Raw genomic sequence first — 12225 nt, 5'->3', positions numbered from 1 at the left:
TATAAGTTTGTTTTTCAGTACAGTAGTAGTAGTAAAAACATTAACACAGAAAAAACTCATAAAAGAAATTAAAATTAAACACTTTTCTTCATAATATTCTTTTCTTCAATATCCAATGCTGTAAGTGGTATGTTTTATTCCCAGAGCAAAGTGAATTGTAGTTATTACAGCAGTCATCCAGTTCTTTCAATGCTTTATTTTCATGTCATACACACCAGCTGGAAGGAAGGCAGTGGCCGGCCACTAACCAATAATCTGTTATCAATAATCAACCGTTTTTTCTGTTGTCACGGCAACTCAGCAGCACTGGAACTTGGAGGTCACCATGGCAACAAGACATCACAAGCTGTGGACATCGAAGAGCAAGTTCGGGAGCCTGGCGGCTACCATGGCAACACGAGCCGAGATACCACAGCAATACAATGTCATTTTAGCCTGTGATTGTTTTTTTAAACAGCTGCTGACAGGAAGTCACTTAAACGTTGCAGTGTAATTAGCTGGCTGCCATGGCAACAGCAGCCATATACAGGCTGTAACACGTGTAAAAATAGAAACAACAATAATAATAAGACTGCCACTTGTCTCATTTGACACAACAAGTTCACTCAGGAGGTGTAAGGCAGCTCAACTCCCAGCGCTACCTCGTGACCCATCTGTAAACTCTCGTCGATGTGCACCAGTCGCGAGTCAAGTCTTCATCATGCTACACTGTCACAGCGCCGGCGTAAGCTCCTGTCCCTCCAAATCCCCCAGCAGTGTTCGATGTTCACCTCCACCGCCAAAGCTGTGATTGGTTAGCTTTCTTAATATGTAATTTCCGTTTTTTTCCATCCGCGAAAGCACCAAAAATGCCACCGAAAGTAATGACGAAACGTTGAAAATTGAGCAGCATCTCGGCAAAAAAATGTGCAATATGCAAATATTAGCTGTTATATGAGTATGATATAAATGAGTAGTTTCAGAGCAACATGTACAATAAAAGTAACTGATTTCCCACATTGATTAGTTCCCATTCCAACAACAATGTGGATGTCATGTCATTCGCCATTGTTCTCTGCTACTACAAAGGAAGCTAAATAGCTAGCCACCAAGAGTTGTGGTTGCTCCATCGCAGGAAAACACTGACCCTAGCATTTTGGCAGTGAATTGAAAGTCACGCGCTCAACCCTTGCAGAAGATCTATAATAGAAGGATCAAGACGCTGTCAGAAGAGCCGACGTGGTGACTACACTGTAGCATAATGAAGCCTTCACGTGACATGAAGCCTCCTGGCCAGCATGCCATGGAATTATGAAAAATACTAATCTAGCATTCAGCGCCATGTTGGCGTTCCAAAGCACCTTCCTTTATCGCTTCACTTAATCGTGAGCGGACAGATCTTGTCAGAAGCTTGACAATAAATGAAGTCCACTGTAAGGTCACTGAGGGAGCACACGCTAACAAGAACACACTGTGAAGGCCAGTGAGGCAGCTGAAGATCAAGTTGGAAAAAAGAAACACTTTCACAGAAACACGTTCTTTGTCCACAACAACATTAGCCTGGCTTAGCCCCCAAAAAGCTGTGACCTCTTACTGCCAGGCAGGGCTTGCGGCAAACGGCCACCTTTGACGTTGCCTGCAGGTCACATGACTGCAGGTCACAGGTAAATAAATTATATTTACAAAAGTGGACTATAGGTTGAATGTGTACTTTTCTTTTGGCATCAAGGAAACAACAAAGACACACACCCAACAACACCAAGAAGAGCATTACTAGCAAACACTGTCCAAGGGTCAGAGGTCATGAGAGCCACATATCAGATGGTCCAAAGTTCAAAGTTCATTCTTCTACAGGGCATCACTTGGTTTAATGTCATTTTTTTAAATATTTGAATACTAACTGATGGGCCACGTGAACGCTGCAATGCTATAAAAAAATAATTTACTGACTCAGCAGTAATTAATGACAAAACATGCATTATGTTCAAGAAGCGTGTGCAGTACCAAACTCTGCCAGCAGAGGACCTCAGAGAAAGGCCTGCTGGGGAATGACACATTGAGGTCAGAGTGTTATTAAGTTTGACCTTAATTTGACGGCCTTCACCAAATGTCACATAAGGACGTTCTTGCACATGTTTAAATTTAGTGTGTGAGAAATAGAAGATGGGCGGGGTCTCTGACGGCTTGTGACGTTGGCCAACGTTGTTCAAACAAAGATGGTTGCAGGATGATGATGATTGTGCTTTGAGTCAGCTGTGATGTCACATGGGTCGTGTGGAACTGGGAGGCTCTGCCCATACCACCTGACAGGTGGAGTCATGCACATGAAATGGCCCCGCCCCCAGCACCACTTCTTGTTTAATCAAATCACGTGTCGTCAGCGTCCGCCTCTGCTGGCTCCTCCCCCTCCTCCTCTTCCACACTCTCCACGATTGGCTGATGGGCCTGAGGCTCCTCCCCTTTGCCCGCCCTCAAGAGCACGTCCATCCAGCGACGCTGAAGCTCCTCACCTTCTGCGCTGAAGTAGAGTGTCAGGTGACTCTGGCAGATCTTGAAGGTATGCCGACGCTCCAGGCGGTCACATGACTCTGGGAGTGACACTTCAAAGCCAATGAGGGGAACACTGCGCTGCGCCTTCACGTCCTGTCAAAATAATACACCATGCAGCTGCTGTTGCTATGGTTACCCTGACACCATGATGTAAGGGCACGTTGGGGTCCCACCTGAGGGGCGCCATAGATGTAGAGTACCAGGGGCTCGTTTTCAGGAATGACGAACCACGCCTTCTGCCAGCCCCGCCCCCCTCCTTTCTCCATATGATGCAGGAAGCTGCATATAATGCTGTTCTCCGCTGCCAGTGAGGCTTGTTTCTACGACGACAGCAGACGGTCACTCACGATGCCAGTCGCCATCGTCGGGTGCCGCAACGTCACACTCACCTCCAGGATAGAGCGTCTCCTCAAGCCGGCGCTGGCCATAACGGAGGGCGTCGGGGACACGCCCACCAGCATGGCATAGCAGTCCACACACACGCGGTTGGTGCGATTGTTGTCGTATGAGAGGCGGGCACGGAACTCGGAGCACTTGCCACAAACCACCTGCAGTTGGCACAGAGACGGCAGAGTGAGAGCGGGTGGTCGTCAAGGCAACGGTGGGGGTGACGAGACTCACGTGACCACAGGCCTTGCAGTGATGGCGCCGCTTAGTGATGGCGTTGAAGGCCTCCTGGCACTTCATGCACAGCGTCACTTCTTTCTCGCGGATTGGCGTTGGCGCTCGCTTGCCCAGCTCTGCGCAGCTCTGACACAAACACACACACACACAGACACACAGTCATGTACACGCAAAAACAAACATCTCAACAACAATGTGTGTGTGTGTTACCGGGGAGTGAGGGGGCGTGGCCTCGTCATCTCGCAGGGAACATGTCAGCTGACGGAACGTCTCCATGGTGTGCTCGTGTCTCTGGATGGTGGCCTGGATGGCCTGCACACGCACACACACACACACAGTGATGAAGGTATTTTATTTTGAAAGAGAAGCTATGTTGCAGTGTGCGTGAACCAGGGAGTCTGTTAATGCTAATGCACGAGCAGTGAGGTCAAACTGTACCTGGATCCAGTCTTTCTTGTCCTCTTCTGTCCTGCAAACATGGCGAGACAGACACAAGGTCATTCAGAGGTTACAATGGTTGGTGAGGTGGCTTGGCCTAGGTGCTTACCTGGCCTGCAGCTCCAGTGAGCGCTGTTTACCCGAAACCAGGAAGGTCCGAGGAACCGCAGCGCTGCTTATCTCCTTCAGCTGCACACGAGTCACATGACCTTGTCACAGCTGTCTACGCTAAGCCCCACCCACAAAGACCAGCGCACAGGTCTCACCTCCATGCCGTCCACATCAATTCGAGCGCGAACGCCGTACTTCTGGCCAATCAGACGTAGCTTTGGAACGCAGTAGAGCAGCCTGTCGTTGAACTGCAGGAGAATAGGTCAGAGGTGAGAGGACACATGAGCAGTGCTGACAGAGGCTGCGTGAAAGGAGGCGGTACCAGGATGAGGTAGCGGTCCTGCGATGTGCCGTTCTTGTTGGACAGCTTGAGGATGTGTCCCTCCTTGATGAGCTCATTGGTGGGGTTAACGATATCCTCCTCTCCACCCAGCAGCTCGTAGACCTTCAGCAGCTTTCTCATTCGCTCCTGAAAACATCATCATCAAAAACCTTCCAGAACCATCCGCCCCTCACATTAAAGATGCTCACCATCTTCCTGATGGCGGCATTGGAATGTTCTGCTGCCGTGGCAATAAGCTCCAGAGACTCTGTAGAGAAACGAGATGGTCACACGACATCAACAGTACATTTTATCTGTAGGCATCCCTCAAAGCCACTCAGTGCACGCACTTCCGTACTTACACTTGCCCTTTTGAGTGCATAAGGGTGTTGACATTGAGAACTACGGCAAAATGCAGAAGGAGAGCAATACAAAAAAGACTGCGAAGAATGCAAAGAATGTGAAGAAGAATGAGAACAAGAAGAATGTGAAGAAGGGAAAAAAAGGCATGTGAAGAAAAATGCAAACAAGAAGAATGCAAAGAAGAGTAACACAAAGAAGAAAGCAAAGCATGCAAAGAAACAAAGCACAGAAGATGAATGCAAAGAAGTTAAGTGCGCAACGAGTAATCGATTTGGGACAGCACTACACTCTCAAAACCCGCGCAATCAGCAATTAAGCACACAGTCTACGTAGTATACGGTTCATATTGAAGTGTACTGACCAAAGTATTCCATTTGAGACACAGCAACTATCTAAAATCAGGCTACTGCGTGCCACAGTAAACAATCAATTAACATCTGTGTAAATGTATCAATAAATGTACCAACAAGCAAGCTTAGAATGTCTTGGTGAGTGCCAATCGATGCTACGTGACATGTTACACCCCTGTGAAGTGCAACAATGAGCTTTGTGTGACTGAAAATGCGTAAACGGTGGGAGTTGGTGTACTCTGAGCGTCCTTGTAGTCGGGGGCGTCATCAGGCAGGCGGTGAAGGTAATCTTTGAGTAGGAGTTCGTAACGAGGAATTCTTTGGACCGGCTCCAACATGTGATGTTGCAGCGTCAGGTTAGCGCAGCGCTCGTCCCTCTGACAGACACACACATGCAAGAGTTCAGCAGCACGTGACATGCGACACTGTGTGGTCACCATTGCGACAGGCGGCATGTACCTGGATGCCATGGATGATGCTCTTGAACTGAGCCGACCTCTCCATCCATGTGTTGAGCAGCTCCATGGCATGGTCAAAGTTCTTCACGTACTCGCCGTACATCTTCAGAAATGGTGCCAGCTTCTGAAGAATGTCTCCGATGCGCGGGTTGGAGTCCCTGCACGCACGCCGGGAGCGTTAGTGTTAGCGTAACAGCGAGAAGAGGGTGTGAGGCGGCAAGAAGTCACATACCACTCCTCCATGCGCTTCTGCAGGGCGGGCAGGAGGAACTGCTGGTGGAAGCAGTGGATGGAGCAGATGTTGGAGAAGATTCCGTGGACCACATCGCAAGGGAAGGACGAGCGGGAGCGTGCCTCCTCCAAGAGTCTGGCACAGAAGACCTGAGGGAGTGGTACATATCAATCCACTGCTGATGTCTGGACAGGTGGTTAATGGTGTGTTGCCATGGCGACTGACCTGGTCCAGGAGGTGCAGTTTGGACACGTAGGAGATCTCGGTGTGAAGAAGCTCATTGGCGATGTGGAACACTCTCTGTTGGACAGACAGCTGCAACGCACGCCTCGCATCACCTTACTTTGCGTGTGCACATGACAAGCTTTTGACAAGACAACAAGCACGTGACAAGACAACCTCCTGTCTTACCTCAGCCAAGTCTTGTCGTGGGGGCGGCAGCACAAGTGTTAGCTCTGCCTCCTCTTCCTCCTCCAGGTCGCTGTCAGCGTCCTCAGAGAGGTCCCGCCTTCTGGCCCCGCCATCCTCGCCGGCGTATGAGGATGAGCTGGAGAGGCGAGGGAGGGAGCAGGGATAAGCCCCGCCCCCCTCATCCACACCCACAAAGCAAAGTTCCTCGCTGTGCGACGGCGAGCTGATACTGTCAATGCCGCTGTCGCGATTGGCCAGCTTGCCGTCTGTCTGTGAGGAGGGGAGGGACAAACGCTCGGGCGGGGCTTCTGATTGGTCCACAGGTGGACGCTCTCTCAGCTCGTCTCCCAGGTCTCTCTCTGTTTGTGGCTCCTCGCCCTGGGCCAACTTCTCCCCTTCCTGCAGCACATCCTCGTGAGAGGTGAACTCCTCCTCCTCCTCCTCAGTGGGGGGAGGGGCTGATGACGGTGGGGATGAAGGTCGGGAAGAAGCGTGGTCGAGGAGGCGGGGACACAGAGCCCCCCCAGTGATATCGGGAACCATGATAATCTGCTCGCTGATGCAGAACCACAAAAAAACACTGATCAATAAACATGCCAACATACCAGTGAGCATGCTAACATATCAATGAACACACTAATGCATCAATAAACATACTAACGTACTGTATCATTAAACACGCTAACATATCGATAACTATGCTAACATATCAACAAACATGCTGACATATAAATGAACACACGAACGCATCATTTAACATGTTAATGTATCAATAAACATGCTAACATATCAATGAACATCCTACCATATCAATGAACATGCCAACATATCAATGAACATGCTAACATATTAAAGGGACTGTATGCAGCGGATTCCTAAAGTTGCCTAGAGGGTGCCAACATTCGAACATACAGCGAGGCTAGCATTACACCCTGCTTTGAGTAGGCCGACGTAACACACACACACACGCGCACTAGTTATGCTTATTGTCAGCTAATGATAGCGATTTTAGCTGATAAAGTTAGCTATCATTCAATTTATAGCATATCATAGCAACAACATGAATGTAAATGGCTGATCACTTTTCTGAGGCTGCTTTTCTCTGTGTGTGTATGCGCCACAGACATGTACGTGTATATCGTACATACAGTCCAGCAGTGGTCACCACCCTTTTTGAGACCAAGATCCCCACTCTCGGCCGTGTACTCGCGCAAGATCTGCAACCGCCACCCCGCCCCCACCACCACCACCACCACCACCACCACCACCATCAAGTGGTGTGTGTGTATATACGTGTGTATATACGTATATACATATATATATATACTTTATAGTATATGTTAGGGTTGTCCGATAATATCTGCGAGTTGCCCGATAATATCGTCCAGTGATAATTTTCTGTCCGATATTGACATAAAAATGTGATATCGGCCAACATTGGTATCAGCTTTTTTCCTACATTCAAAGGTGATAGAGAGTTTTTTGCGTCAACGTCGCAGATGTGCAACATCAACATCAACAACATGAAATGGTGTACTACTGTAATGTGTAACACTGTGCCGCTCACAAGTCTGGGAGAAAGAAGTAACTATTTAATTCGCAAGCAGAGAAATGACAAAGCTCATAACAAACGTACGCACTCCATAGAAATCGCGGGGGGGTTATCAGTCCACATAACATTCTTATTCACTGTGTTTTTTAAAAAACAGCTAAAAAAACCCCATCACACAGCAATGTAATAGTTAGATAACAACAGACAAGACACTACCAACGAATAATGCTGAATAATCAACAGCTATGTGAACGTGTAACTTAGCAGCCATTTAGAACAACAGCACAGCAAAGCACGCTGGGAAACAGGAAGTGCTGTTGTCAAATCCATACATGTAGACACAGCATCGAGCGTTGCCGCCATACTGGATGTGGCAAGGCTGCACTGTCGGTGAAAACAAATAACTGTGCTTACTTTCATAAAGCGTCTTTCTACACAGAAATTTAAGTTAATGCCTCTCGCTTATAGATTCACACACGCACTAATATACTTGGGAAACAGTTAGACACCAAAAACCATGCATTTGATCTTCTTAGATGGCTAAGATAAGAACTTTATTGATCCTATGTAGTAGTTTTAATGCAATAAAATAAGATTATAAAATGAGAAAATGAAAGTTATCAATCAAAATAATAATCAGCAAATTCATGTATTTTAAACAATACCCCTTTAACTAAAAATAAATTAAATCTTTCCAAAAATAACATAAATCAAGGTACAAGAAACGCAAATGTATTCTCATATAAAATATGTAATACATGGCCGATCAGGCCGCACGGTGGTCTAGTGGTTAGCACGTTGGCCAACACAGTAACAGCTTGGAGATCGGGAAGACCTGGGTTCGATTCTCCCCTGAGCATTTCTTTGTGGAGTTTGCATGTTCTCCCCGTGTGTGCGTGGGTTTTCTCCGGGTACTCCGGCTTCCTCCCACATTCCAAAAACATGCAGGTGAGGTTAATTGGTGACTCTAAATTGTCCATAGGTATGAATGTGAGTGTGAATGGTTGTTTGTCTATATGTGCCCTGCGATTGGCTGGCGACCAGTCCAGGGTGTACCCCGCCTGTCGCCCGAAGTCAGCTGGGATAGGCTCCAGCATGCCCCCGCGACCCTAATGAGGAAGAAGCGGTATAGAAAATGGATGGAATGGATGGATGGTGACCTGACACTATTTTGAGGGAAGCGCTGCCAATATCAGCATCAGTTAATATCAGTATTGGAGGACAATATCGATATCGTAACAGACATCAGGAAGAAAGCCGCTATTGAATATCTGTACATGCAATAAACATGTTAACGTATCAATAAGCATGGTAACATCAATGAACCTGCTAAGATATCAATGAACGTGCTAAGACATCAGTAACAAGTCCAACAAACCAATAAGCATGCTAAGGTATCAATTAAAATGCTAACTCATCAAGTTATCAATATGAACTTTCAAGTACTGATAAGCCCGCAATAAAACTGTCCAGTGTCATTAAAGAAAGAGGACCGGGGAGTCCATGAGTCCTCCAAAAGGAAAAGACTAAGGTGTTTTTTGTGTGTCACATCTTCCACTTAACATCATCACTTTCGTCACACACATAGAAAGTGGGCGTCACAGTGGCATCATGGTTACATCACAACTCACCGCTCAAATTTCTCAATAAGCGACAGCACGCAGGTGGGGGAGGCGTGGTCATCTGCGCGGGGTGGCGGAGTCCGGCTCCCCCGAGGCTCTGTCGGAAGGGGCCTACAGGGCGGGGGAGGAGGAAGGGGCTTGTCTGGAGCTCGGGGTCGTGACCTCAAGGCTCCGGCCTGCTGCTGGAGATGGGGCGGCTTGGGCGGGACTGTAGAAAGGGGCGAGTCAGTGCATGTGATGGCAGTGCTACTTGTTGACAGAAGGTGGCACCGCTCACCTTGAGGCTTTGGTCCCAGCACAGCAGGCCGTCTCCTACACGCTGGCGTCAAAGTGCACGCCGGCAACTGCGCCGGTCCTGTCTTGTTCACCTCCAGAAGCTCTGCAAGAGGGGCCCCTCCTTCCAGGGCGGCAGGACCCGATGAGGAGCAGGTGGTCTGCTGGGGGGCATCGGTGTCCAGCGCCCCCTGATGGCTACAAGGAGGCTCCAGAGAGAGACCTTTAGCCAGCAAGCTAGGACTGGAGGAGGGACCTGGGGAGAGGGGTGAAAGATCAATAGATTGCTTCCACTTGACGTCATTCTAGCTCACCCTTCACACCTGTCACTGGGCAATACGTAACCGGAACGCAATGGGTCCCGCACATGCGTCACTTCCTCCTTTAGCTAATTTTTACAACAGCGCTTCTGCAACGTCACGTGCTGTCGTAGTTATTATTTTTTAAATGTATGAACAGAAATGTTCAATAACCATACTTCATATATGTAATATGTTGGGAGGTTATTTGATAAGTGACTCTTGTGAAAATAATTCTTTAGCATAGGGATGTTTATATCGTCTAATGTCATCCACCAAGAGTGAGCTACGTGAAAACTTGCGCAATGCACGTAGCGTCATACCCGGTACGTGTAACATACATCCATCTATTTTCTATGCCGCTTCTCATTAGGGTCGCGCGGGTATGCTGGAGCCTATCCCAGATGACTTCGGGTGAGAGGCAGTGTACATCTAGACAAACAATTCTCACATTCATACCGACGGACAATTTGGAGTCACCAATTAACCTAACATGTATGTTTTTGGAATGTGGGAGGAAACCAGAGTACCCGGAGAAAACCCACGCACGGGGAGAACATGCAAACTCCACACAGAGATGCCCAACGGAGATTCGAACCCAGGTCTTTCCGATCTCCTGACTGTGGCCTATGTATAACATACATAAATAAATAGAATAAAACACAGTTCTATTTCAATGTAAACAACCATAAGTAGAGTACAATGATGGATTAATGAAAAGGATTCAGCTTTTTTTTTCTAAACGGGGAAATACCATCCCTCCAAACATGTCTTGCTAGCAAATGCTTTTGTGTATATTTTTTTCAGTGGCGAAAAAAAAAAATTAAAATAATTTATGAATCAAAGAAAAGGCTTATAAATAGTTCACTTGCACGATGGCTATAAGAAAAAGAGATTATGGTGTTATTTCTCAAATTTCTATCTATCTTAAAAACGTTTGTGGGATTGGAGGGGGGACGTATATTGCTTGCTAAAGTAAAATAGATCAAGATCACACATGCCTAACATGTGACTGCCGAAAAATTGGCCGACAGGATGCAGACGCGTTTTGCACATGCGTCGAACCCAGTTAAACCGATTGCGTTCCGGGTACGTATTGCACAGTGACAACACCATATACTGTACGTACACATGATCGCTGCGTCCTCATTCAGGTACATTATAGAAGCAAACAGTAACACTTCCTAGCAAATAACAAATGTCAACGCAGCAGCTACAAAACATTGCACACCACTAACCTGCTAGCACGCTAGCTAGCTCCAGAAACATGAAGACCATTTCAACAACTTACATGTTGTTAGCTGACAGCTAATCCTGTGTGTTCAAGAAGCTCAACACTGGAGGACCCCAATATGTTGCCATGGCAACAACATCCTTATCCGAGTTGTGTTAGCATTGTGTTACACTGCTACATCACGAACACTTACACGTTAGCAGATGGGGAAAATGAAGTTCTTGAGGGAAGAAGTGACATTATGACATGTGGGCGGAGTCAACCGTGATATGTTTTGTCTTCTGATGCACAGGAACCACAATCTGTTCTACCAGAACCCTCATCCCGAGGAACCTAACACACTGACCCTCTTATGCAAGGATTGTCACTGAGGTTCTAGTGGTGATAAAGGAGGTTCTGGTGGTCCAATACAGTGAGGTCATCATGAACATTCTACCGGGTATGGAGACGGTTTTAGAGGTGGTTCTGCAGCAGATTGTGGTGAAGATCAAGGAGGTTGTAAATGAGGTCATCAGGGACATGAGGTTGTAGATGTGTGCTGAGGTTATAGAGGTCACACACACACGAGGAGAGGGGGTGTGTCTGCACACAGAAGATGAAGCGCTCATCATCCTCAATAGAACGCACGCGCACGCTGCAGTCACTCGTATACGATTAGCGCCAGGCGCGTGACCGTGGCAAGCGCCACATCTGGCCTCAGACGCAGTGACGTGCACGCGCGCCACACTAGCCCACATTCGCTGCGACGTGCGCGCGCGCCACACTAGCACACATCGAATGCGGCGAGATGTCGGTCAACGCGTGTGCGCGTATCTTTTCCCTGCACGGTGCCATGACAGCGCTGCGGCTGTCACCGTGCGTGTGCGTGTGTGCGTGCGTGTGCGCGCTCACCTGTGCTCAGGCTGCTTCTGTCCATGTACATCGCGCAGCACAGCACCAGTCCGCTCATGAACGACGATGTTGCTTCGGGCAGACCGCGGCTCGCCCGGTCCACATGCACGGAGAATAACGACACACCGCCTCCGGTCCACGCGCGCACATACACGCAAAGGCTCGGCACGGCACGGCACGGCACGGCCCGGAACGAAACGAACCAAGCCGGAGCCGCAGCGAGAAGAGAGTGATAGCAAGAGAAGTAGGTTAGAGGCGCTTGATTTGAGTCAGTGGACTGACCGGAGAGAGAGAGAGAGAAACAGAGAGAGACACGGGGGAGGGGCGGGGGTGTCTTTTTTTCCTCCACTTTGGTCTCCATGACAACGACATGAACTCAGATTTAAAGCAATTGACTGATGATTGCGCCAAAACATTAGGAACACCCCTGGAGCGTAACAGTGGTGTGAAGAAGTGTTTGCCCCCTTCCTGATTTCTTTTTTTTTGTTTGTTTGTCACTTTAAATGTTTCAGATCA

At 48.0% G+C, this 12225-nt stretch overlaps 1 protein-coding gene across 1 annotated transcript; it reads right to left on the bottom strand.

Annotated features, from left to right (window-relative positions):
• Positions 1-96: 96 nt before the first annotated feature.
• Positions 97-12013, bottom strand: fgd1 (FYVE, RhoGEF and PH domain containing 1). Its single transcript, XM_054782585.1, is given in 17 exon segments — positions 97-2622; positions 2703-2849; positions 2919-3077; positions 3151-3465; positions 3592-3622; positions 3701-3780; positions 3858-3950; positions 4025-4171; positions 4234-4292; positions 4976-5114; positions 5197-5353; positions 5428-5576; positions 5653-5742; positions 5839-6394; positions 9022-9220; positions 9290-9541; positions 11710-12013. Coding segments are annotated over 17 exon segments (2907 nt in total). The 5' UTR covers positions 11768-12013; the 3' UTR covers positions 97-2346.
• Positions 12014-12225: the final 212 nt, after the last annotated feature.

The sequence above is a fragment of the Dunckerocampus dactyliophorus genome, chromosome 1 (genome assembly GCF_027744805.1).
Source record: "Dunckerocampus dactyliophorus isolate RoL2022-P2 chromosome 1, RoL_Ddac_1.1, whole genome shotgun sequence".
NCBI lineage: Eukaryota > Metazoa > Chordata > Actinopteri > Syngnathiformes > Syngnathidae > Dunckerocampus > Dunckerocampus dactyliophorus.
This window is presented reverse-complemented; position numbering and strand designations above follow the sequence as displayed.